The 26,912-nt window shown below is 44.2% G+C and overlaps 1 protein-coding gene across 3 annotated transcripts; it reads right to left on the bottom strand.

Moving 5' to 3' along the window:
• Positions 1-712: 712 nt before the first annotated feature.
• On the bottom strand, positions 713-26,780 carry ppp3cca (protein phosphatase 3, catalytic subunit, gamma isozyme, a). Of its 3 annotated transcripts, none has more exons than XM_068720718.1 (14): positions 25,728-26,780; positions 19,931-20,128; positions 18,547-18,671; positions 14,019-14,130; positions 11,912-12,057; positions 11,645-11,784; positions 10,832-10,909; positions 10,655-10,749; positions 10,435-10,560; positions 9,600-9,677; positions 8,352-8,436; positions 7,642-7,739; positions 5,474-5,500; positions 713-3,319 (listed from the first exon to the last, which is right to left on the bottom strand). In XM_068720718.1, the coding sequence occupies exons 1-14, from the start codon at positions 25,792-25,794 to the stop codon at positions 3,159-3,161; spliced, it is 1,536 nt and encodes a 511-aa protein (XP_068576819.1). In that variant the 5' UTR covers positions 25,795-26,780; the 3' UTR covers positions 713-3,158. The 3 variants fall into 3 exon arrangements, with proteins under 3 accessions (XP_068576819.1, XP_068576820.1, XP_068576821.1); XM_068720719.1 differs by having other exon boundaries at positions 713-3,310; positions 25,728-26,779; XM_068720720.1 differs by lacking the exon at positions 5,474-5,500 and having other exon boundaries at positions 25,728-26,779.
• Between the last annotated feature and the right edge of the window lie 132 nt (positions 26,781-26,912).

The following is a 26,912-nucleotide window of genomic DNA, read 5'->3' as shown; positions in this document are numbered from 1 at the left end:
TGTTGGTCAACCCCGGAAGTTAGCTCCCACTGGTTCCCTCGACAAAACCACAACGGGATTTTTTATTGGATTTTGGTAGAAAATCTTTTCTGTGGCAAACACAGGTTCAGGCATTTAACCAAAAACTAATTAAATAAAACTAGAGCCTGGAAGTGCAAAAAATGCTAAATCATTTCTGGGTTTTAGGACTCATTCCTGCAGCACCTTTATAAAGAGGCAATCAAAATTCAGAGACCTTTATTTGGAGGCGCTGAAGTTCAAAATGATCTGATGTAGCTTAAAAAGAGCTAAATACAAGATTCGGAGCAAATCTTGTAATTCCACACAGCTCTCAACGCGGTGGCAGCTGAGCAGGCGGCTCGCAGCTAACAGAGCTAAGAGCGCTAACAGTGCAAACGAGGGCAACAGTGCTGACAGAGCGAACAGTGTTTACCTGAGGGCGGAACGGGACCTTATCCTCGCCGTATGAGAGCAGTGCAGAGCGGCGACCGCGAGCTAGCCAGTGGGGCACACGCGCTAACATGCCAGCTACATAAACAAAGCACACAGAAAGTTGTATTACAACACACACACACACACACACAGGGAGATTGACTTCAACCTCTGCCCAGGTAGACATTACACCATGAACTATCTTTATGCTATAGTAACACTCTGAAAATCATAAAGAGAGCCATACGGTAAAATAATAACACATCCAAGACGAGTCAAATAAAACTGTATTTGAATTTTATTCTTTTGTTTCAAGTGATACATCTACGTAAAAGATTTAATGGCCTCGCATGACAAATACGGTACAGTTTTTTTTTTTGTTTCCACCCTTTTTTACAACTATTATAAGATTCTTAATGAACAATAACTTTCTTTACATTCTGCGAGATATGTAATAGGACCTAACAGGAGGTCAGCATACTGTACGGCTCACCCAATAAAGCCTCAACTTTAAAACAAAACCGAAATACTTCATCTTTAGGGAGCTTTCCCAGAAGCCTACTGAACGTAACGGCAAACAACAATATTTTGCAAATTTTAAGGATATCAAGATTAATATTACGGACATTGAATCTTTAAAAATCATGTGTGACTGAAAGTCTCGCCATCCACCCACCCACCCACCCACCCACACACCCACACACACACACACACACACACACACACACACACACACACACACACACAGATCTTGACGTGTGGCCAAGGTGGCATGGCACACGAGCGCAAAAGCCTCATTTGAAAATACAAAAAAAGAGGGTAAATTCACAAGAGAATGGCAAATCGTAACGGTTATTTCCCCACCTTTTCTTTTTGAATGACAAAAAGAGAACAGAATTACAGTCAGGTGTGTCGAAGCACCGGTTGAGTTGGTCGTGTGTCTCAGTGAAAGCACGTCTTAAAGGGCTGGGAGTGCCTGTGAGGAGGAGTGGAGGTGGATGGCTGAACACTTGGGAGCACACCAGCGAGCGTTAACTGCCCCCATCACGATGCGACCACGGGGATTCAAAAGTAATATATACTGTATGTACGAGTCAGCTGTGGTTGAGATGATTACAGTACTCTTTAGGCCTCGACAGACAGTCGTTAGTGTGGCGGTACCTTTTAGAGTATCGACCCTGACGAGGGAACGACTCGGTCCATTGTGTCTGGGCACGTCGTCGTTCCACTGAATGTCAAACATTTCCCTCGTGCGATGTGCACCCTTGTCACAATTAAAAAAAACATCTGCATTCTGTATAATCAACAGTAGATGGAGATACTGATGCAGCTTCAGAAAAAAAAATCAAAAGACCCAAAAGCACTTTTTTTTTTGAAGTGTCTGACAATAAACAAATCATACTGACAAAATCCTGTTAAATACACTGAGGTTTCCTAAGCAATAATGAGCATCAAGTCTGTTTGAGGACAGCTCCTCTGCTTTGTCCTTTTGTCCAAAAAAGACAACTGAAGAGAAAAAACGTTTCGTCGGTTTTGGTTTCTCGTGCCGTACTCTTGGTGCGCCGTGCTCAACCCCGGAGAGCTGGCTTAACTCCAGTGCTTCCGACCGGTACGCGGAGTATCGGCAGGTCTTGCTTGTTTTGATAGAATACGTCACGCTGTACTGTATATTTCTTTTTTTTTTGGTTTAGCGGAGCGAGAACATCCCAGTTGCCATCAAAGTGAATACAAGTCATAACCAGCACGGAACAGCAACTACCATCGCACGCAAAGCAATAAGCCTTCACTTTATAGAAGGACGTTTGTGAACGTTTCATTCGCAAAGTAGAATACAGAAAGAAAATACTGAACAAAAACACATTCAGCATCTTTGGGGATTCATCAAAGTTTTGTGTAAAATTTATAAATAGGACTACAAGTCTTCATTAAATTCCTTTTTTCAAGTATAAAATATCAATTTGTAATAATTGTCCTGATACCATTTACTTCCCTTATTCTTTTCTCACCTCTCAACCCATGCATCATTAATCCTTCGGCTGACGCACAATAAGCAAACACTGCACTGTGTGTAGAACCTCAAGGGCCAAAAACGTCTCGGCAAGATCCAAACAAGACCGTTGAGTCTACAGTATTTGTACTTCAAATGTTCCCTTACCAAACTCACGGAGAACAATAAAAAACAACTTAAAGTGACTAAAACTCCTGGATAAGTCTGCATCTCTCTGTATCGACTCAAGTTTATAAAAGTATATTTTTATTTTGTTAATGTAGAAGTTAGGACTTCATTTGGACTGCAAAATGTCTTCAGTGAACGATTTGTTGCTATTAAACAATATATCTAATATATTTAATAAATATTTTTCCCCCCAGATGACACATGATATATATATATTTTTTCAGCAACTGGAAGTGGTTTCCAGCACAATCGCATCCTTTCGTTTTTATCAACCGATTCGTCCGCCTTCTTTCCCCGATCGACTGAGAGGGCAGAAGGTCAACAGGCTGTATCAGAGGAGGAGACAGAGGGAGGAGGAGCCAGAGGAGGGAGGAGACAGAGGCAGGAGGAGACAGAGGGAGGAGGAGACAGAGGGAGGAGGACACAGAGGGAGGAGGAGACAGAGGGAGGAGGAGACAGAGGAGGGAGGAGACAGAGGAGGGAGGAGACAGAAGGAGGAGGAGACAGAGGGAGGAGGAGACAGAGGGAGAGGGGGAGCAGTGAAGGGGGCCTATCCGTCAGTGCCATTCTTGTTGGAGGTGTTGGTGTTGATCGTGGTGCCGTCCGGCTGCTGGCCGTCTTTACGTGGCGGCATCCGCTCGTTTATCCGGTCCAGGCCGCGCGCCTCCTCGAAGTTACGAATCTTCCTCGTGGGAGAGAAGCCTTGAATGGCTGAAGAGACACCAAATAAGAACAATCAGATCAGAGGCTGCGGACCTTCAGAAACTCCAAAGGGACTCCTTGTAGAATTGAATGTAATGAGCACAAAACACAGCGTCAGCCTAGCACAGTACAGACGACCAGTGAACACATGCACAGGTAAACAACGCCTCCTAAGCTAGAACAGTTAAACACCTCACACTTGGTAGACTTACGTAAAGTCCGGAAACAGCCGAGGAAACCAGAAAATGTGTGCAAATGAAAAGGAGACTTGTGAGGGAGCGTTCAGAAATACTCTTCAATCATTTCAATCATCAATTCAAAGGTGAGACGAACACGCCCAGGGGAGGTTATAGAGGTGGATCAACATTCAAAGGACATCCAGGGTACTCTTGCACAACCAGAGATCTGGGACATGAAGACTCAGTGATTCACAGCCCCAGAGGCTACTTCTGCAGTAGCCACGGGAACATGGGAAGATTTTGGAGTAGCTCAAAAATATAAAATTTGATCAAAGAGATATATTTACATATTGGTGTTGAACATCCAATAGAAACCACTAGCTTCACTGCTGGGACACCTTACAGCCGCGTGAGCAGCGAGAACACACACAGTGATCAATCTATTGTTAAAATAATAAGACTAAAGTGATCAATCTATGGTTACAATAATAAGACTAAAGTGATCAATCTATTGTTAAAATAATAAGACTAAAGTGATCAATCTATGGTTAGAATAATAAGACTAAAGTGATCAATCTATGGTTAGAATAAGACTAAAGTGATCAATCTATCGTTAAAATAATAAGACTAAAGTGATCAATCTATGGTTACAATAATAAGACTAAAGTGATCAATCTATGGTTACAATAATAAGACAAAAATGATCAATCTATGGTTACAATAATAAGACTAAAGTGATCAATCTATGGTTAAAATAATAAGACTAAAGTGATCAATCTATGGTTACAATAATAAGACTAAAGTGATCAATCTATGGTTAAAATAAGACTAAAGTGATCAATCTATGGTTACAATAATAAGACTAAAGTGATCAATCTATGGTTACAATAATAAGACTAAAGTGATCAATCTATGGTTAAAATAAGACTAAAGTGATCAATCTATGGTTAAAATAAGACTAAAGTGATCAATCTATTGTTAAAATAATAAGACTAAAGTGATCAATCTATGGTTACAATAATAAGACTAAAGTGATCAATCTATGGTTAAAATAATAAGACTAAAGTAAAGAATAAACAGATACATTATAGCCACAATTGATGGACAAATTAATTAAATACTTAGTTAAAAGTAAAGAATAAACAGTAAGAATAAGCTAAAAGTAACAAATAAGTCGAGCTAGATAGCTTAAAGTAATAGATACACAGTTAAAACTCAAAATTAACTTAAAACCAACTTAATCAGACACAAACAAAGGTTGAAGCACTGCTTCAAGTTATTCTGCCTGTGAGGTGATACTGTACTCCCATATCTATTGATAGGACTAAATATTTTACATTCATGTATTCGATACCTGTTGAAGCACACGGCTGCCAGTCTCAACCAGAAGGGGCAGACGGTGTAGCAATAGCCCAACGTAACAGGATTAGCTTCTGAAAATGTCCCCGGTAGGGATGTCCCTGGTCTGATCTGAGTCGGGTCTTAGTGAGCTTTTCTCTGTGTGGGGAGCTACACTTGGCAGAAAAAGGCCTTTGTGACCAAAGCCGGGAAATCCTTGTCAACAAGGAGCGAGCCTGATACACATGAGAGCCCTTCTGCAGCATGGACCGACTCGAGCCTCAACTAAGAAAACATGAAGAAGTACCTCTAATGCATTTAACAGACCGTCTCATGCAACTGTTGCTCCCAAAACACTTTGTTGTAGTAGTTTCAGTCGTACACAAGCTTCTTTTCAATTTGTGATATGTTCATATATAATCTATGATTCTTTTATTCTGCCACCGAGTACATAACTTGGTACAGTGACCAGTGTGATCCGACAGACACTGACAATGCAAGAGCAACCGGCGATTAAGTCATCTACAGAGATACCACAGTCAGTGAGACAGACAGCGGGGACACTTTAAAGGTGGGGTTGTGTTTAAACGGTGGACATCACACACAAAACAAAGTAATGAGATTTGAGCCCGACAGCCATGCGTACCTTGTGCTTTAGCTGCCTCAATCGTAGCTATGTTAAAGGGAGTTGAAGAAGGGGGGGGGGGGGGAGAAGGGTGAGTCATCAGAGACAGCAAAGTAGTCAAACAGTAATGTCAAACGGTAAACAGACAGCATACAGGCCAACATGAGGCCTGTCATTATGGATGGTGGGTGGGAGGTCAGAGAGAGGAAGCCTGCTGGAGGGTTAAGACGGTGTTGGTGTTAAAGGGTCACGAGGACTTAGGAGTGGAGAGCCGGGGGGGGGGGATTTGGCTGAGCGCTCAGAGTCTAAGGCCGAGGCGATGAGGACACATGTGTACAGCGCAGCCTCACAGGAAGGGAGAGCTCATTTCATTAATTAACATTTCTCCTTTGAAAAGAATGTTTCTTCCTATTTGATGACACAAAACTAATTCACTTCTTATTGGATGTGCGGGTGTATCGTCGAATTCAATATCCAAATGTAGAAAATCATCTGAGTGCATGGAGTGCGATTCCTCAGAAAAATGGCTTTGCATTCAAGATGATTGAGAGCTGTATTGGGATAGCGGCCTGCAGATGTTAACCCCCCCCCCCTCCACAATATCAGCAGTAGTACAGTAGCAGCAAATTAAAGTGAAGAGTGGAGAGGGGTGGACATAAATACACAATCAGCTGCCCTCCCATAGTTCAAAGCGGCTGATCTGAAAACTGTGGCTGAGGGAGCAAAAGGTCAGCAACGTGTGGTCTCCTCCTGGAAGCTCCAGACTCCCCAACAGGTCCTCCCAGCGGGCGAGGCCAGGCCTTTACATCAGAGGGGCAGTGGCCACTTCCAGGTGACAGGGTGACTCTCTCCAGTCAGTCTAGTCTAGTGTGTGCTTCCTGTGGCATGGCGTCATTGATCTAGAACCCTTTAAAAGGGACAAGCGGCACAGGAAGCTAGTCCACCTAAACGGGATGTGGGGACAGACAGCAGTGTTTCTACCAAAGATGTATCTCAGATCTATTTTTGGTTTCATTTGTATAAAGTGTTGTGGTGTAGATGTCTTTGAGCGTTTACGTCCACTGATCATTATCTTTGGGATAAACACGTATTTGCTTTATAGCAGAGAGTTAGATGTGAATATCTGAATATATACCAAGGGTTAGGGTTAGCACCTCTGTACAGCAAATATGAGCTGGAGCAATATTCTGAAGATTCATTCTGAAGATTAAATAAAATGTCAGGTGAAATGCTCTTGACGAGATAGATAGATAGATAGATAGATGATAGATAATAGATAGATAGATAATAGATAGATGATAGATAGATAGACAGACACGTTATTGGCATATTGAAAGTAATGGACAGCTACAGGCAACAGAGCAGAGGTAACGAGGAGTCCCTGGAACTTGATAATGGTGGCACATTATATTTTGATCAAGTTTATATTGTATATTTTATTGTTTATATTATATTTTTTATTTTATTTGAATCTGCCCTCTCCCACTTTCCTTTCCTTTTTAATCTATTCTATGATATTTATCAGCGCTGCTGTTGTTCTGGTCTGTGAATAGCTGTGTGTATGTACGTGTGGGGGCTAGCATGTAGGCTACTGTTCGATATAACTATATTGATGATAAACACAGTTTAAAAAATAATGATATATAAATAATATAGAAATCAGCTGGAGCTAGCAGGTGGTTAGCTTAGCTTAGCATAAATACTAGAAACAGGGGCAGATAGCTAGCCAGGCCCTGCTCAAAGGTAACAACCGGTTACTGTTTAGTATTTCTGAACGTCTACATTGAGAATGGGATGGGATTAAGGTTACATGATATATTCTATAATTCCATATTGCCACTGACTCAGTGTTTACAATTCTTCAGCATTCTACATAGATATAAAAATATATATTTGCTCGCAGCAAATACTTGAGCAAAAAACAAAACCACATGCTTGGTGACAAGGAGTTTCCTCAGGGGTTAGTGACGTTATTTATTATCCGCACCCCAGTATGAGAAGAGCCCGACCCGCAAACCGCTGCAGCACTTGGTGTGTGTGTGTGTGTGTGTGTGAGTGAGAGACAGGGAGAGAGACAGAAGGAGGGGAGTTATTATTAACTCACTCGGATCGCTGCTTTGTCACTTTTTGACCCGCCCGTATCACTACGAGGGGCTGAACGGCAGCGACCGAGTATAAAAGACACTTACCGGTCTGCAAGGTCTGCTTCCCCCCCGACAACACTCCCACGGGAAGAGTTCCAGTTGGGGTGAGGCCTTTCAGCGTGAGCACATTCTCGCTTTCCTCCCTGGTCCAAAAACAAAAACAAAAACAGGGCGTGCACACACGTTACACGTCAGCAAGCCGGTAAGCCAGTAACCACGAGGTCACAGGTTCAATCCTCACTAGACGGACTGTCGGCTCTAAAGTGACCCGGCTCTGTAAGTGGGTCAGTGACAACTTGTGTCAATTTTAGCAGCCACGGCGATGTTTTTAAGGATCGCTATCGTGTTGAGATTCGTGTTGACACACTTGAATTTTCATATCATCCATCTTTTTCTCCTCTTTGCTGAGTCGGAGGAAACTGGGATTAACAACTGAAATAGGACTTTCGAATAACTGTGTGCACATGACATTACATTCCTCTTGCAAAGCACTGTGGTCAAAGTCAAAGCTATTAATGATCAGGATATATTTGTAAATCTTCATTTTGTTTCTGAAATACCCTCTAATGCAGCAGCATTATGTCATTACACGGTCTGCCTGCGTCGTGACTCATCTCGTGCCAGCTCATTAATCCTAACATTGTGTTTTCAATCACAACTCCATTGTGCACTCAGCTGACCTGCGGTTCGATTTGCACAGAGCTCACTGTGATCTGAGTGCCACCACGAGTAGATCAAAAGGACGGGGGACAGACCTGAGGACTGCGAAGACCCGGGCCATCTTCCCCACGGCGCGGATCTTGTTCCGGATGACCTCCTTGCGCATCGCCGAGGTTCCACCTGGAACGAGTTTCAGAGCGTTGAGGTTAAGACCACCTTGAGTGTTACGTACAGACGTTTACATCCTTTGCTATCCATTCCTTTTTAGCACTTCCTTAAAATGAACAAGGCGTTGTACGAAAGCCTAGGATGAAACACGTGAGAGATGAACTGAGGGTTTAAGTATGCGTTTCAAAGCATAGCGGCAGAACTCCCTCGTCAGCATCAGACATGTGGGACCTAGACTGTGGCGTATAAAGCGCTGTACAGCTCCCAGCATTCTAGGAGTGCGTGCCGGGACTCGTTTTCTACTCATCCACTTCAACAACTAAACTGAAAATGAAATTTACAGAATAAGAGAACAGAACCAGGGAGAAAATCTACAACCCAGGTGTGCAGCATTTATAGACTGGAGCCAGTAACATCTTCATCTTCATCATTGTCGAGAGAGGACTGTCGAGTGTTTGTGAAACAAGGCTTTTTTGGTTTCCTGTTCATTTTGAGTTGATCTGATCTGATCTGATCCTTCTGTTTCCTGCCGCTGCAGAACAAAAACAACCAGATGAGTTTTTATTCCAAAATTTGAGGTCCAATGTTTTTTAGGTTCCCGCTCTCCTCTCATATGCATTGAATGTGTTGTAACTCTGTTATGTTGTTCATTGTGTACACGTGACATCTATCACACTCCATCCTGATGGAGGATCCTCCTCTGGTGCTCTCTAAGGTCTCTTTCTCTTTCCTCCCTTTAGAGGGTTCTTTGGGGGAGTTGTTCCGGTTCTGATGTGAGGGTTCTGGGACAGAGGATGTCACATGTGTACAGATTGTAAAGCCCTCTGAGGAGAATTTGTATTTGTGATCTTGGACTATACAAAATAAATTGAATCAAATTGAGTCGTGTTTGGACAATTAGAGCTAAAACATTGCACAATGACGTGAACTTTTCATGTCTGGACACGTTAACCGCCATTCGGTGCTGACGTACACCTTTCAATTTATAAAAATAACCACAACAACAAATTGTGAAATATTTCCAATTTTCTACATTTGTTTCTTGCCACAATGGTGATGTCTAAGAAAAAGTATTTTTTTACCATCATGGTACAACCCTAATTTAGACTAAAAACTGGGCAATAATAATAACAGTTGTGAAAACAAACAGTCGTTTAATGTAACAGACGTCTTACCTTCATAGAGGTCGTCTCCCTCCGACATGAGCTCATCGTCAGAGCAGATGTTCAGAACATTCACCAGCATCTCCGTCACTGTGGGGGGGGGCAAGAAGCTGTGTTTGAGGCAGGCTTTGTGTGACTGACTGAACACTTCCATAAACTGATCAATTCACATGTTTGTCTAGTGATTAGGTGGAAACTAAATCTGAATTATCTGAAGGGTTACATTGATGTGAATTACATCTGGATGTCCTCCAGGCAGCTATAGAACCATAATTACATGCAACAAAGAGTAACAGTAACAAATGACAAATGTTTTGATCAATAATGTAACTTTTTTAGCTTTTTGGTTTACAAACATTCCCTTTTGGCAGAAACATTTACAGTTTCAAATGTGGATGTTTTTGAAAACATCAAATTTAGTAAATTGGCTAACAAATGATAAAACATCAAGTTCACTACCAAACTAAAATGACCGACTCACGGTCGTGTGCCTACGCCAACCAGTCAAGTCATAGTTTACGTCCACGTCTGTCCAAAATGTCATCACTCTATTGTCTTTTTTTGACATCGACATTTTTGTGAACTTGTCATAATCAGCAAATTCATTCTTGGGTTATGGACAGAAACGTTTTGTGAGGTCACAGTGACATTTGGACCACCAAATTCTTATCAGTTCATGTTTGAGTCCAAATGTGAAGACGTTCCTTCAAGGCTTTCCTGGGACGGGACAGAGAACCCGACAACACGATGCCTTTGTCGGGGTCGGTAGATTCCACAAAGTCAACTCTACACAGGTTCTATTTTGGGCTTTCCACACACATTGCTTTTAATTAAACAACAAATGTACCTTTCTCCCCAACAAAAGGCAAAGACCATGTGAAGACATCCATGAAGTTGGGCAGCCAGTAAGGGTGGGGGGAGCAGTTGAACTGTCGGATGTTCATCACGTTGTTCTCATACTTCAGCACAGCAGCTGGGATTGAAAGAGAGAGAGAGGTTCAAGGACTGAAGCCTGGTAAACAGGGGAAAAACACAACGAGAGGGAGGGGAAAGGAGAAGACGGAGACCTTTGTTGTTGTAGACGTCGAGGTAATTTGGAGCTGAGAAGATTGTGATTAAAGAAGGGAACCCTGTGGTCTGGCTTTTTCTGTACATCCGATACCTGTTGAGCCGCAGACCAAAAGGCTCATCCGCATATTCTTTTTCACAATACGCTGGAAATGAAAAATGGCAACTCTACTTACCCTGCATCCTGTGCTTCATGGGCTCTTATTACTGACAGCAAGTTATTATTTACCAAAAAGTCACAGACGGCCGAGTAACTGCAACGAGAAAGAAACCCAGAGACAGACCGTTAAAAGAAAGCCCTGAGTGGAGTTAAAGCATTGAAGGAACAGAACGAGGTCACTCGTGACTTCACTGCCTGTGGAAATACGTTGATATGTACGCTCAGCGTGCCAAGCCCTCTGAGCATCCACAGCTAGCTCTCTGGTGTGTATTGGCCCTGCTGGCCTCTACAGAAGCTGGACTACAGCCGGAGCGGACGAGGAGGGTTTTTAACTCCCTTTCTTTCCTTCACTACTACTAATCCATCAGGAATGATAAATCAATATCAACATGACCAGGAAAGGATTTGACTGAACAGCTGTTTGTAAATCCATTACTAAGTTTGTGTGTAAAGTTATTGCTAGTACTGCTAGCTAGTTTACTCAAGTGATTTACTAAATCAATTGCAGCTGGGCTCGGCCCAGCTCCTAAGTGCTTGTACTCAAATCGACAAATTAAGCTGTTCTCATATCAAAATACCTGAATCACGCTCACTTTGGCACCATTATAGCTTTTATTAAAAACACACACAACAGTAAAAACTGCCTCCTGACAATGTGTTGACATGCCTGCATGAGCAGGTGCCAGACTGTTGTTTCCTACTCTGATCAAGCGGCTTTCATTATTTGAAAACCATAAGATATGATATGACCATATGAAATGAAAAGAAACAAATAAAGTGCTGTATTTGTATCCGCTCTGTTTGGTGCTAGAGTGATGCTGTCAAATACCTGAAAAAGTAAGAGCACCCTCTGACGGAGTTATGGTTGAAGTGTTCGGTTGACTTTTCGCTGCCGTAGTCCTCGCCGGGGTCCGCCCAAATCAGGTCGCACATGGGCCCGAATGCCGGAGGCTCTTTAAACCGGTCTAACTGTTGAGCAGAAACACACACACATTTCAAACACATTTCAAATAAATAAAATCAGGCAATTTATTTTTCTTCTAGATGACAGAATGGTGTTTTTTTCACGTGCTTAGTGATTAGAGCGATCACTTACTTTCCTTATGTCGTCTAGGCAGTTGATTTCTGGTGACAGTCCGCCGTGCACACACAGGAACTGTTGGTTGAGCAGGGCGGCGAGGGGCAGACAGTCAAAGGCCTCCATGCAGGCGTCGTACACCCGTTCAGAGTATTTTATTTTACCTGCAGAAAACACAAAGTAGGATGAGGTTAGAAGGATCCGTAATGCCTTGAAGATATCGAGGTCCGTCAGACGTACGGTGAACGCAGCTCACAGTAGAGCGAGTAGGACCGTCTGCAGGGCAGATTAAGGGCTGGAGGAAGTGGACTTCCTTAAAGCGCGCAGAGCTAAGCCAGGTGACACAGTACAGCGTGGGCGGTGGAGACGGAACCGAACGCAATGCTCGAGTACCGAGTGAGTGCTGCATTCAAGTCAAAGAGAAAAGTCTGTAGATCAGAGCCTTGCACTTAAAATGAGTCCTCTTTAGTTGTGTAAGGCGTGGAAATTGTTGAAGACATTTTGAAGTGTTTAAATGAAACTAAACCTTGACACAAACAATTCATGTTAAAATGCGTTCTGCCTAATCTTCTTAGGTTCAGAGACAAAGAGACACCCACCTCTCCTCATTGGATTAGAGAGCGTTGGGTTCCCTCTAATGGGTTCCCTCTTATGGGTTCTACTGTTCATCACCCGTGTTCAGAACTGCAAGCTGGACAACACACTTTAAAGTGCGATGGATGTGAATGTTGTTGAAATGTAAACACACTACCATCGTTTAAATTCAATTCATTTATCAAATTATTATTAATTGTGTTCCCTTACCATGTGTTGGTAGGCAGCATCTGTTGCTATGATTGAACTGCTGTCAGTTTCCACTGGGTTCTTACTTCAGACTTTTTTAATGCAACATAGAATGAAAGCAGCTTACAACAATAGTTCCTAAAATTCATTTGGGTTTTTAGGGTTAAATTACAACCAGAGCCAATGAGCTGCATTAAGCCATATCCGAATAGTTAATAAATGACAGTCCTGAGAATACTCAGGACTGTCATTTATTAACTATAAATTATATAATAACTATAAACTGATACTAAACTGTTCAGTCTGGAAGTATCGTTGCGTATCGTACCACAGACCATGCATTGATATCTGCATTGAATCATCTTGAGAGAGATGAACAGCCTCAATGATCCTACTGAAGACTATGGAGGAGCAGAGGCGCTCCGTCTCCTCTCACTACAGGTCATCACACAGACTCCATTCAGCCACCGATGGAGAAGAACTACAATACGCATGCATCCAAGAATCTATTATTTGTTCTCGTTTCACCTGCTCATTTAGTAAACACAGGTACTCTTGACTGCTTTCATTATGAAACAAAATAGATTTAATTCTATAAGAGTCACGCCCCAAACGACCACCAGCTGAAGCGCTGGAAGGCGACACAGACGAGGTGGTATGAAGGGAGCTTCATCTGTTTGCAGCTGGCAGGGCCATCTTTGTTTCTGAGTGTGCATACTAAAGCCTCCGCACTTGCCTGCCACACACACACACACACACACACACACACACACACACACACACACACACACACACACACACACACACACACACACACACACACACACACACACACACACACACACACACACACACACACACTTTTCGCTGGCTGCTCTCCATGCTCCAGCAGTTTACAGTCTGCAACATGAAGACAAAAGGCTTCTCTCACACTGACGAATTCCCACGTCATGCGACGGGACTCCCTGATGAGCCTACAGACGTTTTTGTGACGTCCTTTAATTAAGGGGAGTCAGTCACCTCGCAGTTGTTCAAGTCCTCGTTTGTGCACGTTAAGCGTGGAGAGGACGATCAAACCGACCCGCAATAGTGACAGCCGGCCTGCACTTACACTACGAGTGGCGTGCCGCTCCCTCACGCCCGGGCATCGTCTGAAACCTGATTGATACAGGCCACTCTGAAACGGCGCAGAGAGCATGCATGCACGCACGCACACGCACGCACACGCACACACACACACACACACACTAACACACACACACACACACACACACACACACACACACTAACACAAGTGTATTGGACCGTCCGTCGTGTGGCCGAGAGAAGCGCCCGCACTTACATTCCTGTTTGAAGGTGAAGTACTCTGTGAGGTGTCGGCACTCGTGGTTCCCCCGCAGGAGGAAGAGTGTGCTGGGGTGGTTGATCTTGAGCGACCAGAGGTAGAGAACACACTGAGGACAGACAGCAGGAGGAAGGAGGTTATCTTTTTACCCTTTCGGTCTATAGAAACACACAATTCAGATGATTAGGAAATTAATTATTGTATTTTCTTAGCACAAGTAGTTTGAATGTATTATAAGCTGCAGGGAGCTAGTTAGGTACTTTAACAGGTTATAAGTCCTTCTACAAAATCCATTTTATATTACTGAGAAAACATCTTCAAACATCTGGATTTAAGTTTATATTTTATAAGACTACATTTGAACACATCGTGATAGCGTTACAATTTACTTTCACCCAATACTCAATTATCACTGCATGACGAGCCGGTCACTGTGCAGCATGATGGGAATGAATGGTGTTCAGGTTGTTCCTTCACGGCTTATTTATGACTTTATGTCTCCAAGAAAATAAACAAGGATGACGTGTGTGTGTGTGTGTGTGTGTGTGTGTGTGTGTGTGTGTGTGTGTGTGTGTGTGTGTGTCTCGTTACCATCTGTGCTGCTGTGTGCAACGTAACGTAAATGTGACCTGCACAAAAAATACGAGCCAGCCAGCCACCAATCGTGGCCGCTCAGCTACAAAAATGTGTTTTTGATTGGCAGACGATTGCTCGCTGCGTCTCTATTCGGACCGTAATGACCGTTAAAAACAGAACCAAATGACTTCCTGTCACATGGATCCACTCGCACTGTGCCGAGGAATCCAAACACACGTATGATGAACTACGGTGTGTGTTGCAGAAAGATCTGTTTGTTCCTTCACAAACCCGTCTGAGAAGAAACACATTCCTCTCTGCCATATTAAGAGTCTCTAGTTAAAAGAAACACACACAAAAAAACACACACACACACACACACACACACACAAAGCAGGGCAGCATTTACAAGCCAGGTGAACTTGCTTTCTCTTCAGTGCTCGGTCAAGGCGCCGCTCAATTAGCTGCCACTTTGCCTCTCAGCCCACTCTCTTAACATGCGCCAACCGCGGCCCGCTATCGCTGGAACGAGACGGCGAGGTGAGAGTCAGCAGGTGTGTAATCACAGAAGTGAAGAAATGGAACGAAGGAGCCACGACTAACTCGTCTTTTTGTCTTTTAATGTTGGGGGGGTAGTAAAGCGTAGATAAATGTGACTTGATCTCTCGTGTTGGAGGTTGGAGGCTGACAGGCTTTAATGAGAGCAGCCCTCTGCCGCCGTGTGCTGAAGAGCCTGGAGCCAGACAAAGGTACATGACACAAAGCGTGAACACTGGCTACCGTCAGCTCAAACCCAGACACACTTCAGCCGTGTGTGTGTGTGTGTGTGTGTGTGTGTGTGTGTGTGTGTGTGTGTCTGTGTCTCTATGGACGGACCGGGCAGAGGAAGAGGAGAGTAGAGACTGAGATGGATCGCTCTAGCAGATTGCCGGCCTGTGGAAAAGGTAACGCGCCGCTTCAAGAGGCGACTCTTTATGTTGCCATGGCGACCACATCCTGATATCCATTTTGCTATATCTGTCTTATTTGTGACTGAAGGCAGCTCGGTGGCCTCGCTTTCAAATGTAGGAGGAGAGTTTCTCAGCCCTAGCAGCAAAAGAAAAAACAACGAGAGAGTCTGGAGCTTTCAGGCTCTTTGCAGCAAGTCAGCAAATGAGGAAAAGCTGCTTCCTCTGATATGTAGAAAAACGTACCTGTGTATGTATGTATGTATGTATGTATGTATGTATGTATGTATGTATGTATGTATGTATGTATGTATGTATACATATATATATATATATATATATATATATATACATATATATATATATATATATATATATATATATATATATATATATATACATACAAACACACAGACTAGTTATTTGACTATAATAACTTACTAATGACTCAGCTTGAGCATTGGTTTGACCAATGTAGGGTTACAACCACTGATTAATCGGACCATAGTTTTGTGGGTTAATCGATTAATCATTTAGTCCGGGCATCATTAAATGGTGAACCACAGTCCGGACCAGGACCCAGTGATGATTCCATCCGGACCGGTGACCAATTTACGGTGAATGAATGAGAAGAAGTAAATGGACTTTTTAAGACACTCAGCAGAACCGGAGGGTGCCTCCTGGACACGTCCCTCCACGCTGCCTTGTGTTCAGAATAAAACCGTATCATGTCAGAAGTCATTACTTTGAATCAGCTGCTCCGTGTCAGTGCTTCACAGTGGGATGTGCACTCTAGACACCTCTGATCACACCAGGGGATGAGGGACACGCCCACAAGCTGAACAGTTTCACAAGCGGAGAAGACCACCTCTTCTGGGTTTGGGAGAAGGAAGAGTTTCACTTTGGGGAAATGATCCCAGTGTCAAATGTTGACCCTTAATGGGCATCAGCCCATCATTCCCTATGCTCTTTCAGTCCGCTCCTTTCATCTGTGACATTTCACCCACCTCTGTGCTGCCCGGAGCCCATCAAAAGAGTGGTCCAAATGTTAGCACACTGCCTCGTCGACTCTCACACAGTAGTTATCCATCCATTACGTTGACTTTGATGTTCAGTTCGACGGTTATCCAGTTTGTAAAGTCAAAGACTGTCCATTTAAAAAAGAAAGAGCAGCTTTTCCCGTTCTAAACTATCGGTATTATATCGACCTCTAACTAGTAACCCATCTCTGCACCAGTCACACTAAATGTTTCCCTTTTTCACATCACTTCAATTCAATTTAAATTTTCAATATATTTTGAATAGTCCAAAATCACAAATTTGCCTCAGAGGTCTTTACAGTCTGCACACATAGGACATGCTCTGTCCCAGAACTCTTTAACCTTCTCCACCATTAAAGAGGGAGGAAAGAGGGAGAGACCTTAGAGAGCAACAGAGGAGGATCCTCCATCAGGATGGAGGATCCACGATGGAGGAGCCTCCATCGTGGATGGAGTGTGACAGATGTCACGTGTACACAATGAACAACAACAGAGTTACATCTTATAACACTGACAGTTCAAAAACTAAATGGGTCAAAAATCGTCAGAACAAGAAATGTTTTCTTTTATTCCAAGCGTTCTTCTTCCTTGGCAAAACCTGTCGCTGATATTCCCACAATGCAACTGGACCACCAACAGTTCGGTCATAGTTTTGTGCGTCATGCTAACGGCTAGTGTTGTCTCAAGCTACTGTCATAAAGCACTTCTTTCTCTACACTGCGCTCCACAGTGGAACGGTTACTCCACACCACCAGATGTAATACAGTCGTGTCTTCTGTGGTCATCTTGAGACCTTCGTTTGTTTCAGCCATTGTGACTGCTATGAATCCACGGCCCTTGGGCCAGGAGTCTCACTAAGGGAGCCAGACTGCAGCTCTCTGTTCCATTTTTAACCATCTAACAAGCAAGTACGACCTGTGCCCTTTGAAGTCCTCATCGAAATAGAACTTCAGACCGCAAAACCCAGTTGGTCATCTGGCACTAAAGTGAGATCCTCAAAGCAACGCTGCGGTAAGCCTTTAAGATTTTAGTAGCTATTCTGACCCACCATCTTAACCATCCGGAGAATCCAAATGGGACATACCAGCATGCAGTTCAGTTTACCTTTATCTTTTTACATCCTGGGCTTCTGCCAGTGTATCGCAAGACCAGCTAAGTGGACCAGCACAAACTACGAGTGGTCCCGACATGTCGTAAGAGTCGAGTGCGACTGGTCTGCTTTTATCCGTTAAACGTTTTTTAATAATGGACTATATATTTTATCATTTTTAAACAATTTGAGTTTGAAAGCCTACATAAATTACACTTCATTAAAACGTCGATATTATCCTTTTTAATCTGCAATTCTAAATATCGGGTAATACAATTCTAAATGTATTAATATAGCCTAATGACATCACTATTCATTTAAATTGGCCCCATACATAACAAAAGGTTTGAGAATAAGAACACCAAAATGTTCTCGCATGCAGTGCAGCGTTCTTTACCTCACGGTTACAACCGTCACAAGCGAACGTTACAGAGCAGCCGCAGCTAGCCAAGCCGTCAGTGAATCTGTGGTAAAGCCGTTTGAACTCTTGTTATCACAGAAACTATGTGGCCCATCCTAAACACTGCCATCAGTTTGTGGCTCCCGTAAAGATCAGGACCTAAAGTACAGTTCAAACCACAGTAAAGAGATTTCATTAACCCATCACAAACCAACAGCGAGTGGCTGTGACAATACACTGAAACATATCACATTGTTCAATGCACCATGTTCACTTTTATTTCTGATAAGAAATGTAGACGTTCAGAACATTTAAATGGTAGTTAAGAAACCACGCTGACAAAGGTGAATGAAACCTGTGAATACAAACAGGAGCTAACCGCTACATCTTCACAATACGACACAAAGGGTTTTTATTTCAAATGTAAAAGAAATCATTGCAAACGAATAACCCGGAAGACGCAACAGCTTACCTCAATACTGAAGTATCCTCGATCTACGTAGTCACCGAGGAAGAGATAGCGTGTGTTACTGGGCGATCCCCCCACTTCAAACAGCTTCATAAGGTCAAAGAACTGTCCATGGACGTCTCCGCAGACTGTAGAAACACACACACACTGCTGTTACACTAGGACTACTGATATTTTAAACAGTTGCTTGTCTGGACATCCCGTGGTATACGTCGCTTTATTATGAAACCAGTCATACAAAGAAACTAAAATGATTTTGATTTATTAAACATGCAGATTCAAAGTAGTTGATTTATGGTTTGGTATGCATTACTAAACAAGTGAACTATGAATACTCATTCATTGCGCCATGACTTTTGATGTTTTGAGTGGAGCTGAGTAAGTTAAACACGAGGAAAAAGACTGAAGTAGGACACTTTCTTGGGAGCCGGTTGGATGCGGAGGGTGCTGAATGTAGTGTTTAGGACTGAGGCCATTCACAGGTCATCTCTGAGGATGGAGTTGACTCCGACAGCCTGCGAGGCCCTTGGGTCTGGCTCAGAACAGGGTATACACCAGCAATGTTGCATGGAATAACGCCTAGGTTGGTGCTGTGTTTACTCTGCTCCACTATACTACCTATGCGGTCCTGAATCCAACGAAAATGGAAGTAGTGTCCGTCTGTCTTTCCATTTCCTTGTGACCGTCCATCCCATCAACATGCCGTCTTTCCCCCAAAGGACTGGAGGAAGTGCAGTGTCGAGTGCGAGCTCTTGAGATCGACAGGACATAGTTATTAGTAGTGTGTAATTTACACACTGTAGCGTACTGAGAGGGAACCCCTATCAACTGTTACACTGCCAAACTGCATGCTGGGTACAGTTTGTTCTCAGACGCTCGCTAAAATATGAACTGTTACACCCGCTGAAGAGCATGCTGGGTACAGCTCGGTACAGTCTATGTTCGTGTGACCTTTTGCCCCAAAATGACAGCCAGACTCTAGCATTGCCGGGGGAAACAACAATGTCATGGGGGGTGCACTGTCATCTTGCACGGCAGCTGAGTTCTCGTGAGATCCCATATCGCAAGAAAATCCATCTGGTTGGCCTTCAAAGTAATGCGTTTGGTCCAGTGAGGCAGAGCACAGACGATCAAGCTCCTGGGAGGAGCTACTGGCAGTTAGAGGCGTGGCTTGGTGTGTTCGTTCCATGTGGCAGGTCATGTTAGGTGTATTGCTCAGGAGACAATCAATAGTTTCTCTTAAAAACTACTTAACAAGGCATCGCTGGAAGTCTGTCTATTGACCGATCTTGTACACTACGTGTGGTGCATACGTTATATAGGTGTTTAGGTGGTCAGGGGACACAGCGTCCCCTCGGGGCTCTCACCGAGCATCTTGCTGGCCTACCTGTTATCGGTGCATCCACTTCCAGCATGCACTTCTCTTGGCGGAGGATGTTGGCCCCGTCGTTGATGATCTTTAGAGCCACGTCCTCTTCCACCCGTCCCTCTTTGACGAGGTGGTTGCGGAGCAGCTCGGCGTTGGGCTTGCCACTTTCAAATAGCTCCTTCACCGTCAGCTTGTGTTGCGGAGGGTACGGCACAGCTGTCGGGAGGATAAATAGCTTAGAGTTAATCACAACTAGAGTTCTTCTTTTTGCATTTAGAAAGGTTGAACGAGTATAGAACTTTTTCAAATTGAAAATGTATTAAAAAGACAATTAGATGAGGTGCAGAAAAGAAGTCAATTTCATGACAGTAATCTAGAACATATGACCCCTGGAGAAACCTTCTGCGTCTCAGGCTGCACTTCCTAACGCTGTAATCGTGAGAGGAGACATTTGCATCGACTGAGCCGAGATGACGGCACCAGCACAAGAGGAGGGACGCGTACGCCTACGTGATAATGCCGTGCAGGTGATGGAGAAGACAAGACAGTAAGAAGCCCCGCACCTCACTTGACCCACCCCCTCTCTCAGTCATCTGCTCCGTACCACCTACACGATCCTGCTACCCTCAGCGCTGGAAGTCAACGCTTCCCAGGCTGAGATCTGACGGCTTCACATCCAAAACTGCTGAATGTAATTACTGACTAACATTGAGATAGCAGTGTAGTTAAGACATGAGACATTCTCTAAAAAGAATTCTTTATACAAACTCACCAGTATGCCATATATGTAATATGTGTCCATAATTCAATCCAATTCTCCCAAATGGAGCATTACTGCAGTGAACTATACAAAGTGTTAATGTATGAAAAGTAGTGGTGTAACTAGGCATGGGACCCTGTCCAAAATAAATGATCAACAACATTTTCTTAATGTTCTTTGCCTTACATTTAGTTAAAAAGACTAAAATTGCATAGGACACAGATAAGCATCTTTATTTAGTGAACGTCTTTTTACAGTACAAACCATCTTCAATGATCTTCAGTCATCATTAATCAAAATAGGATGCGTTGGCATCTCTTCTGTCTTACATTAAGCATTTTTTAACATGACAAAGAGTGAGACAATCTTTTTCATATTCACAATTATCCCAAAGGTGGACATTCACCACAATCAATTTATTGTGACTTATTGTATTCTCTATACTGTTTCACAATAAAATGTGATATTGTCACATCCGTAGGTGTACCGGACCACAGGTGATCCATACGGATCCTCCCCACGGTTCGGCACACATGTGAACCGCGTATTAATGACGCAGTTTAACCATCAGAGTGAAAGTAAGAATCAGAAAATAACTTACTGCTTTCAAGTCACCGATCCCTGATAATGCAACATTGTGAACAGCAAATCGATGTTGAAATAACAGGAGAGCTAGTGACGCTGGCAGTACCGGAGCTAACCGCTAACATACGGACGGGTCCATTGAGTTACATATTATTTGTTCCACGTCTGCTCAGTAGAAATGAGTAATGGGCGAAGGTACATGAAAAAAGTTATCATGATGTGTTCAAATGTTATCTTGTGAAATGTAGTTTTTGGCAAGAAACATAAAGCTACTACAAGGAACTTTCATGTTGTGTTGATTTCGGCGGTCTAGTGTTTCTGAGCACCAGGGTCTGACAGTCTGCCCCGCTCAGCACTGGTTCTGGTTCTCCAGTGCCTCCCTCCCCTCCAGCGGTGTCTGTCCGGGTCTGTCCGCGGTGGGCTGGTCGCTGCTGGAGGCCCGGTTTGAGTCTGAGCTAAAACAGTTTCTGTTAAACTTGCATTATTTCATCTCGTTTCCGAGCAGAATCTGACCCGATGGCACCAATGACGAGCGCTCAAATAAACTATATGGTTTGGTCTCCTTTGCTTATGTAGGTCATAGAGGCATCATATTAAATGGAGTTGTATAAAATAGATATTAGAGGGAATTATCATGTGTTTAACTTTCTAACACCAGCTCTAAGCAGCTTGTCTTTTATTTTCTTATTATTTGAAATGTATGTTGTTATGCAAAACAAAAAAACATGACAGAAGACTATAACAAAGTAAACAATCAGCAATCCGTATCGGCTGCCTTAAAAAACATGACCATCTGTAGATGGTGTATTTGCTCCATTGTATTTCCTTTCTTATATATGAAACCCGAAAAGTGACTCAAATTATGAGTAGACCGTCTCAGCTGCACATGTTGAAAACAGTAGCGGCGTACGATCCGGGGCTTGTGGTTAGTGCTGGTTCATCTAATAACAGGCCAGGCACAAACCAAATACATTAAGGTGTTCAGCTAGCGAGGTCTGGAGGGTATGAAGAAAGTTAACACAGAAGAGCAAATATAACAACAGGACCGTCGAAAGCGACCGCCTTTGAGCATTAACACCAGAGGAAACTGCCTCAGCACACACTTCTCATGCCGGATTCCTGATATCATCAAATGCATCCACAGGTCAGTGCACAGGACACCCTGTGCCATCAGATGTGACAGAAATACTTGTGTCGGCTCGTGGAAGTCAGCACTCCCTGTGCGATAAGCCGAGCTAGTGGAGGAGGAGAGGAGAGAGGAGAGGAGAGGAGGCGTTCTGAGAACGTTGTCACACCCACGCAGAGCAAATCAAAGTGCAATGTGAAGGAAGAGAGAGAAAGAAAGCGTTGATGAATTTTTAGTGTGGGTGCGTGTTTGCTAATCAGCGATGCAGCAGAGGTAGCCTCGTGTACTCTCACTCAGATCAGTCTGGACTTGAGGAACACGGACGCTTTTATTAAAGGAATGTTTGTCACACGGACACCGTTGAATTTATTGCTGGTTCAATAAAGCCAGTGAATATGCTGGTAACTGATGTTAGTAAGGACACAGACTATAGCCTGGTCTGCAATAGAGCGCTGCAGGGATGACGGGTTTCTGTAGGCCGACCCCAGAAGGTAGCATCCTACTGGTTCCATCCATTTCTTTTGATAAGATTTTGGATTATTGCAGAAAATGAGCTCTGTGGCAAACAAACATTTATGATACTTGCACGTTTGTTGACAAGTGAACACCACTTATCATTTTAGTTTGAAGCGTGAACGCAATGGGCAGAAGTAAAAAGAGGTATGTCGCAAAACAAAACGTTGACATCTCTTTGGTTTGTGTTAAACAGACTTTATTCAGGCATCCAACCAAAAAACACCTATCGACTTCGACACAAAGGGGAACCGGAAGCGCAAAAAAATGCTGACTCATTTTTGTTTTTTTTGGGACTCATTCCTGCAGCGCTCTGTGGAGAAGCCGGAGCACAGCTCCAGCTTGGCTAGCCTGTGTCCGAGGACAAGCTGTTATGCGCTGTTGACCGGTGTGGTATAAATAACCAGGTAAGAGCTCCCGGGCCTATACGAGGCGCGGCCGCGAGGAGGGCTGTAAGCTGAGGTACGAGCCTTAAGAACGGATTAGGTAAAGCCTCTATTAGCAAGGAGCTTCCAGACTCAGGGGCTGCTTACTTAAAAGCCTCGTCACTCTGAAGCCGGGCTCCAGTATGAACCAAGCAGACGACGACGACACAATGGGCACGCGATAACCAGGCCGCCGAAGCGTTTCGAGCGACAACCACGTGGGTCAAATTGACGAGCGTTAATTGGCCATGCTGGACGGTAATAGCTGGTCTCAATACCAAAGAGCTGAACACCCCCCAATCATAACAATGATAATGAATTCTACGTAGGTTTGCCTGTACAATCAAGGCTGGACCGGTCTGTTCAAACACAGATACAAGTGAACCTCTGGCAGCCAGCAGCCCTCACTCCAAACACCGTGCGGTGGCAGAGAACGACCGAGACGCCGATGTGAGCTTGGTTTTTTCCACCATACGACCCAATGAAGAAGGGGGGGGGGGTTTAAAATGTATATGCCGCCATCCGTCCCGAGTCCGGCTTCTTATTAGAAAAACTGCATGGCCTAATTGGCATGAATGTTTGATGAACTCCTCAAAACCGGCAGACACACATCGGCCCGACACGTCTGGCGTGACAACAAACGGCTGAAGAAGACAAAAGACAGCCCTGTCCTCCACCCTGCCCACCGAGGGGACAGTGTCTGGGGACAGCTGATACGAGCAGGGCTTGGGATATGTTCGCCCATTGTTTTCTAAACCAACACAATAGAGGGAGGCTTGAATTACAAAGATGCAGCCGGGTGGAGATGAATGGAGCGGACTGTGGCAGGATGAATGGTGAAGTCCACTTCAGATTGCTCTAATTATCGGTGAATGTATTACACCGCGGGCACAGCGGCACAGCCAGGCCTCGGGGGTTCGTTCCTCATCGCTCGTCAGCCGATCGTGTTGCGCCGTGCGTCCCCCTCCGGCCTGCTCTCTGATTTGATTTCAAACACATCAAATCAGGTTTCGATTTGTAACAAAAGTTGATGTGAATCTTTTGTCACATCAGGCAACGGTGATGTCAAAATGGAGCCCAGCTAAGTATTGTCTTGAGTGAGAAAAATGGGTAAAAAACAACAGCTAAAAACAAGTGATTGAGGCACCGGGTCGGCAGCGAATGAGCTTAACTGTTGACTTACACAACCAGAGCAGCATTAGTCTTTAGGTAGTCCACCAGTTAAGCCCTCTTACAGCCACCAGGTACACTACAAACAGCACAGCCACAAAGGAGCAACAACTATTACGGATTTTGAAGAGTCGGCAATTCCAACCATACACCTATAGTGATATTTTGCCCTTGAAGCGTGCATTATTTTCATGCATTTCTAATGCATATCTTTACAACCATCAACAACGTATGACGTCGTAATACGGGGACTATTAGCGGTTTTGGGGTCGCACCCTGAAAGTAGAGCCGTCCTCACTCCAGTCTACATTTCGTCCGTCTCTTCTTCCCTGTCACGTTGTTCCTATTCTCTCTCTCTCTCTCTCTCTCTCCACCATGTGGCTGGCCATGTTGGGAACATCACTGGGGAGATTCTTTCCACAATTAACTCACCCTCTCCCCCACTGGCTCACACTTCAGCATTCCACAGTCCCCTGGAAGGACACTCTCCCAGTGCCCTTGCCGACAGACGGGGATGTACGGTCGGCTGCGTTGGCACTAAGCGAGCGACGGGTTTGGTTCTCTCTCCAGGGAGCTACCTCAGACTCGTCCCGGGGCAGACACAACAAACGGTGTCCCGCGTGTCCAGCGAGCCGGGACAACCTCAGCCTGGAAGAATCCATCTTGTCAAAAAAAAGCTCTGTCGGTAACCCGAGCAGACCGTGGGTGTGCCACGTTCTTGTGAATTAAGATTTCATCCTTCCTAAATGTCAAGGAGGTTGGGCACCGACGCAGGATGACTTCTCGCCCTTGATTGCCACGATGTGGTGGTGTATTACCTATATTTGTGGACTTATTTATGAAGTACTATCCTCAGCTATGTGGTGGTGTATTACCGATATTAGTGGACTTATTTATGAAGTACTATCCTCAGCTATGTGGTGGTGTATTACCAATATTATCCTAACCTGAACAATTATTGGAAAAAAAGATGCCCTGATTCACCCCCATTTCTGAGCATCTCCTGGTGAAAAGGAACAGCTTCAAAGCTCCACTAGATAGACTATGATGATCTCTCTACAACGTGACAGATCGGTGTCGTAGCACTATATTCTGTAACACATTATAAACCACACGCCATCTTCGACAGGAAGGGGTTTGGACAAAGTTATCCCCTGAGCCACAGGTGGTTTTTGAAACCACGCGTTATCTTTGTAGTCAAATCATTTAGAAATGAGACACATTTGAGGCACTCACCTTTGACCAGCCGCTCCGTGGTGGACTGTTTCTCCGCTTTGTCTTTGTCCTTATCCTTCCCTGACATCTTTGCTTCGGCTGACGGCTTCTTTCGGGATCAGGTCTTGAGGGGGCTCTCCTGCCAGCTGGCCCGGAGACGAGCTAGCACCTCCGCCTGGCGGCCGTCCGCTCCGTCCTGACTGACGGCCGGAGGCTCTAACGTAACGTTCGCTCCTTCCAACGAAACGGTGCAGATTAGCTCGCGAACAGAGCTCGAGCTCTTGTGGTGGGTCGGCTGGCTAATTACCTAGCTAGCTTGCGGCAACATTAATGCTAGCGAGTAATTACGGGACAAAGTAGTAATTCTGACACAAACAAACTGGATCAAAGAAATACACCTGAAAGACCAGAGCGAGCGTTTGTGTGTAACAGTTGTCGAGTCCACTAATACCTGGAGGGAGGCTGCCGTGTCCGCTAATCCGATTGAGTTACTCTTTTCTTCAGCTAGTTAGCCAGCTAACATTTTAACGTGTCGGCAAAGACAGCGACGGACAACTGTCGCTTCATCTTCTGCGTGCAGAGCGTGTGTTGTAGGAAACAAACGGCCTCCCGTGAAGGCGGTGAACCGTTACTCGGTGTGAAGAAACACCGAGTCCCTCCAAGATGCAGACGGCGTCTTCACAGTGTGTCCTCCCCCTCAGATTAAAGTCTAATCTGACAGCAGCGAGGAGACTTCCTACAACATGGAGGAGCCAATGTCACGTGACTGTGGAACTGTAACGCGTGGTTCAGGGTGCGTCCCAACACACAAACCTTTTCTCTTGAGCCGACCTGCATTTAGTCTACAGAAGAAAACCCCTCGAGATGCTGCTGCACTGCAGCTAACGCGTCTCAACGCGTCCACGGTCCCTGGAAACAGACGTTTGGACGCTTAGTTTCCGTTCTTTGAATTGCCATTTTCCCTTCCTGTGTTTCTGATCTGTAATACGGCCGATAGGTACCCGATTAGGGTAACGAGACCGGTACCAAGGTTATGAATCGATCCTCTTCAAGACGAGTCACGATTACATATCTGTTACACTGCACGCGGGAGTCAGGTGTAGTGTAACGTTTCACGAGTTTTCCTGATTTCGCCCAAATTTATCTGAAAGTTTTATTTAAAAAGCACACAAATATAATGTTTAACTCCACCAATTCAATTCAAGT

This window comes from Cebidichthys violaceus, unplaced genomic scaffold, assembly GCF_023349555.1.
Source record: "Cebidichthys violaceus isolate CVI_PGR_0920_01 unplaced genomic scaffold, fCebVio1.0.p SCAF_26, whole genome shotgun sequence".
NCBI lineage: Eukaryota > Metazoa > Chordata > Actinopteri > Perciformes > Stichaeidae > Cebidichthys > Cebidichthys violaceus.
Note: the sequence above shows the minus strand (reverse complement) of the source record. Positions and strands in the feature narration are given on the sequence as shown.

Bases quoted from the DNA above. Each gene is read 5' to 3' on its own strand.
- ppp3cca (XM_068720718.1), bottom strand. From the start codon at position 25,794: ATGTCAGGGAAGGATAAGGACAAAGACAAAGCGGAGAAACAGTCCACC. The intron at 7,740-8,351 runs GTCTGTCCCCCG...TTTTTGGACCAG, and splicing joins CGGGTCTTCGCAGTCCTCAG to GGAGGAAAGCGAGAATGTGC. The intron at 5,501-7,641 runs GTAAGTGTCTTT...CCTTTAACATAG, and splicing joins GAAGCAGACCTTGCAGACCG to CTACGATTGAGGCAGCTAAA.